A 5386-nucleotide genomic window follows, 5' to 3' on the forward strand; every position below is an offset into this window, starting at 1 on the left:
CCCAAATTTCTACATACCTCCAGCAGATATTCTTCCTCTACCATTTTAAGCATAGGCAGGAGAGTGCAAAGAATTCAATGCTTTACCTGTACCAACAAACACAAAGCCTTGGGAGAATTCCTTTATGTGAATAATTCTGTAAAAGTACAAAAATCAAAAGAAAGGCCTTGGAAAATATTTTCAAAGACTGTTTCTGGTTCGTAAACGACTGGTGCAATTCAATAAACATAGAGAACACACAATGTCTGCACGTAAGAGTGTTCTGTGAGACTGTACTTTGACACACAAGCTAGGAAAACAGCTTGAAATACAAAAATACAGTTGTGATCCGCAAATGGCACCGATTTAGAACAATTTTATTATTACAGAACACCAATGTATATAAACATCATCCTCCTGAAGAAACAATTTGATTCCAAAGTTTAAAATGTAGTTTCCAAAATGAATCTTTAAATTGCAAGGAAAAATAGCCCTACAAATTAACACAAATTTTGATCCTCTATTAAAATATGCACCCTGTCCTAACAACCTCTCCCATACAAAAATGTGTATTATAAATAAAACGTTCACAAAAGATCTCTCGATGTTTTATTGCACCTCATCCAGAATACCTGCCGCTTGGAAAGGCTCGGGCCTTTCTCTGCTGTGTGAGCTGGAAAAATAGCTACACCCATCTGGGTGAAAACCCCAAAGACAGTTTATGGAGGACCCTGCAGGATGTGGAGCAGAACCAGCAAGCTCCGCATCTCGCTGGACTGCTCCTGGCACCTTTTCTAGAAAGGGGACTTCTGTTTTCCACTGTTACACGTAATTGTAGGAGATCTGAACAGATGCAGCATCCAGTTCAAATGTCAGTTTTCTTTTCTCAATAGAAAAAATGTAGAAGGGTTCTGCTGTCACACGGTCCCCTTCCTTCTTAGGACCAGCCCTCCTCAAATCATCCACAGGCTACAATCAGGCTACAGGGTCCCCGCAATGCTGTCCATGCACTGCAGTTACTGTTTTGGTCTCAAGCTTTTTAAACCTTTTAGCTGTCGCTAAGGCAAACCAGCCAGAGTATGATGGCCCTCGCGGTGCCCAGGCTCCGAGGAAGTTTCTACACTGCTTAGCACTGTGCCCCGCTCAATAGGCATTCAATAAATACTTGATAAATGAATGCACTACCTTTTAAGTCCACTTTCTACACTTACATGTATTAATGATTTATAAGTAATATGCTGATTTAGGGTATAAAGACCTAACATGGTTACTAAAGAGGAAACACATATGACATCGAAATAGACACTGTTAGTTTCTACAACCCTGCCCCAGGATAGAATGTGTATGGAAGGGTTAAACTATTCCAATAGTAAAAACTGATTAGTCGAATACTTTTATTTTGCCAAGAGACCCTAACAGTGAGCCTCTGGCAATAACCAAACATACAATGAACCCCAAACAAAACCAAACCCAATTGCACTGTCACAGAGAACCAGTCCGTGAGGGCGGAGAGGAGCCGCTGGCTAAGGGACAGCGACTTCCAGGAGGCGGTTGTTTTTTCGTTTGCAGGTTGGGACACTCCCGTTTTTCTGGTTGCCCTGAATAAACTTCACACATACTTTGTCTTGTCTGAACTGCACCAGGAACCTAGGATGAAAGAGTCGAATTAAATACACGCATACACAAGCAACAGCGTCTGCTTGTAGGAGCACTAGGTTTGCTCTCTACTGGGTGGTGAACCTGCCAGGGAGCAGCTATCAGCCCTTCCACGAACACTTCGGACACAGAAGCTGTCTCTGCGTCTTCCGGCGGGCACCCCTGAGTCCTGAGTAAGCTGAATTCATGAACCCAAAAAGGTAAAAGAGAAGAAGAATGATCTCCACGGTTCCAATGGCAAAACCAACCTACTTAATCCACGCCCTTCTCTATCCTTGCAAAACTAAAATATAAACTGGGCAAGGGATCTGTTAAATTACTAACAAATTGAGAAAATAAAGAATCTCAGAAAAGGAAGGCAACTACAGCCCTCTTCTGACCTGTGTGCTCACACGTATCCTACCCAACACAATCCTCTTCATGTCTGCACACTATGTTAATGATTATTCTAGCTTAAGTTATTTGAGATTATAATAGTGACCTGGAGAATAACAATTCAAGTCAGGAGTTTGCCATTTATATTTCTTATACCTATCAAAAATACTTGCATAAAGCATTAAAACATTTTTGAAAACCTTTAATAGACCACCCACACCAGCTCTTAGGCCTCTACATGACACACTGAGGACACCATGCTCTGGTCCAGATCTTCCCTTTCCCAGAGCAGTGACAGCGACTATCTCTATGGACCGTGCTCCATGGACTCTGGGTGCTGTGGGAAGCGAGGTCGCTGAGGTGGGGGTGCGGGAGAGCAGCCCGCCTGGAACAGAAACCTGCGATCCTTCTCGCCATGAGCACAGCGTTGTCATGACGTTGCGTTCCCTGTGTTTCTCAAGGACCAGTGCTCTGGGCTCCTGCTTCCTGCCTGGGTCCCTGTCAAAAGCACGTGGCTAAACACCAACACCCACAGCCCTACAGCAGGGATCTAAACAACTCCGTGACATTGGTCTCAATCTCAAGGTCTACAGAGGCCACCCCGTTCCTGTGATTTCACACACAGCTGACAGAGTAGGTTAAGGCTCAAACGCACCTCAGAGGCAGCCTTGCCCATGATACGGAAAGCTCCTTTCTAAGATGTGCCCCAAGGGAGCTTATGGCCTGTACCTAGGAGCTCCCTGGGCTAGGAAGGAGAGGCGGTTCTGGAAACTTCCTCCTGGATTTCCTGGGCTGGCGGGAAGGGACTCATGGGTGCTTTGCTAAGTCCCACCAGCTGTTCAGTCTTATTAGACTGGCTGACAACTAGTAGCACAGGCTCACTCCCATGTACCAGGGCACACCCTCTGCTGCCTGGAAGTGATGGAATCTCAATAGGCTGTGGACCTGTAAACCTGGCCCATGGCGGCCCTGGAGTGGTTCTGTGGTGGCTCACGCTACTGTCCCCAAGACCAGGGCGAGTCACAGCGCTCAACACACTTTCCACAAGCTCCGAGAAGCGCTGCAGTAGGAAGCACCTTACACTTGCCCTGGGCAGAAATGGCACATGGTCAGCAACGTGCTGAGGAGCCGTGTGCTCAGACGGCAGCGCGGGAAACGCTCCACAACTGCAGTCTTGCATGTGATGCAGACTCTCCTCTACTACAGACGACACTGATTTATCTGGTGGCCCTGAGACGGGCCTGCTTCACCCATGGACCCAGGAGCACTGTCAGGAACACATATGAAAGTGCGGACTGGCAGTGCCACCAACCCAGCACCCCAAATTATGAAAAACTTCAACCAAGGGAAGCGTAAAGCTCCGACAGCTTAAAAACCCTACCTCGCTCCCAGCGGGCCATTACCTTTTCCCTAATAGTCTTATCTTTCAGAAGAAAGCAACAAGAAAAGCTACAAAGCCCAACTGCCCAGTCCCAGGTGAGGGCACCAAAGGCCTAAGGCTCACGCGGTCAGCATCCCCAGGGTTGGAAGGAGCCGTGAACCCTGCCTGTGCCAGAGGGCTGGGTGCACAAAGGCAGGATGCATACAGATTTATTTTAGAAAAAGAAATAAGATAGATTAAAAAATGCTTAATTGTACCTAAAATGAATATGAACATAGTGTATTTCTAAATTGTACCAACAAATGTAGTTTTAAAAAAAAACTGCTTAATTATATCATAAAGTCTTCCTAAGCATTGCAGCTGTGCAGGTTTTTACAATATAGCAACCAGGGGCTGGCAAGATAGCCCAGCGGACTAAGCACCTGCTTTGGCAAGTGCAGGGACCAGGGTTCGATCCCTAGTCCCACATGCCAAGCAGGTTCTGCCCCCATGGTGCACTGAGCTGGCAGCGAGTCTGGGCATGGTGGTGCACGCCTGTAACCCCAGCGCTGGGGAAGCTGAAAACAGGAGGGTCATTATGAGACTACCAGTCAGGGCTGCATAGTGAGACCCTGCACCAAATACATAAATTAAAAAAAAAAAAAAATACAGCAACCAGAATCATTTCCTCTATTATTTTTTCTGTGCATATCCGTCTCTTCCACTGGAACATCAGGCACCAGAGGCAGGGACTTTGTCAGTGTCACCCACGGTAAGGCTTTCACCCAGCACAAGCCCTAGACCCATCCCGCAGCCTGCTAAGTCACTGTGTTAAATCACAGTGCTGGCCTGAAACCATGTGGCTGAAAGTGAAGAGGTGAGTGACGGCAGGAACATACTCATCGGAAATCTCGATATTGAGCTTCTGCTTGGTTTGGCTGAGCGTCGTGCGATAGAGCTTGGTAGCCATTTCAATCAGGTGGTCACTGCTGAAGAGAAAGTCTCCTTTGCTAGCTGCTTCAGAGCCCTGAAAGGACACAGCCGAAAGTCAGGTGACGAAAGGAACGGGGCGGGGTGCACGCAAACACCAGACACCCCCATCAGAGCCAATCTCCCCAAAGCAGCACGATGCATAGTCCTCCTCCACTGTGCCCGAGGAGGACACTCAGCTCCCTGCTACCCAAAGGCCACTGGTGGTGGATGTACAAGTTCAGGCCCAAGGAGCCCTTACCTAACTTATAGTTCATTCTGGAGAACAAGTTTAGAGAAAAAAGTAACAGTAGTGCTTCAACAAACATCCTAGGGCAGCGGCTCTCAACCCGTGCTAGCCAGGGGGAGCCACGGGAGAAACTTTCAAAGCTTGGATGCTTCAGCTCCAGCCCAAGAAACTCTGGCTCAACTACACGGGGATGTGGCCCCAAGACCAGCCTAAAGTTCCCAAGCTGTTTAATGTGTCACCGTGGTTGAGAACCTAGAACCCGATGTGCCTGCGACTTGGTGGCCACAGTGGGGAGCACGGGCTAAGCCATGCTCATGGGGGACAGCAGGACTACCCATCAGCTGCATAGCCCTGAGTACCATCACTCGGCCAGCACCTGTACACGCCGTCCCAAAGTGTCACGTGACGGGCGCTGTGCTAGGCACTGGACACAGGGTCTCACGTGATTCTCATAACCATGCTATATAGCAGGGACACCTCCCACCCCTCTTTTAAAGATGAGAACATTGGATTGGCATGTAAACATTAAATCATGTGGCCACAGTCAGCATGGTCCACTGGTGAGACCATGTCTTGTGCCTCTGCTTAACCACTCACACAACAGAAAAAAAATTCCTTTGGTCAAAATCACCAGGCAATTGTTTACTGTAGTTGTACCTTTTGACTAAAACCTCCAAATTTTTTTTTTTTGTGATTAAATTTTTTTTTCAAAGTTTTATTGATAAACAGCAATGAGACAGTTTCAAATCAAATCGGAAGTACAGTTTCAACAAATAATACACTGCATATATTCTTCT

At 47.0% G+C, this 5386-nt stretch overlaps 1 protein-coding gene across 1 annotated transcript in view; it reads right to left on the reverse strand.

Moving 5' to 3' along the window:
- Window positions 1-335: 335 nt before the first annotated feature.
- Window positions 336-5386, reverse strand: part of Myo1b (myosin IB) — a 202771-nt gene continuing 197720 nt past the window's right edge. The window contains exons 29-30 of the mRNA XM_023712333.1: window positions 4270-4397; window positions 336-1626 (exon numbers count right to left, since the gene is read on the reverse strand). Coding sequence (XP_023568101.1) covers window positions 1503-1626; window positions 4270-4397 — 252 coding nt within the window. The 3' untranslated portion in view covers window positions 336-1502. The remainder of the gene's footprint in view (window positions 1627-4269; window positions 4398-5386) is intronic.

Source organism: Octodon degus, unplaced genomic scaffold, assembly GCF_000260255.1.
Source record: "Octodon degus isolate 3935 unplaced genomic scaffold, OctDeg1.0 scaffold00025, whole genome shotgun sequence".
NCBI classification, from domain to species: domain Eukaryota; kingdom Metazoa; phylum Chordata; class Mammalia; order Rodentia; family Octodontidae; genus Octodon; species Octodon degus.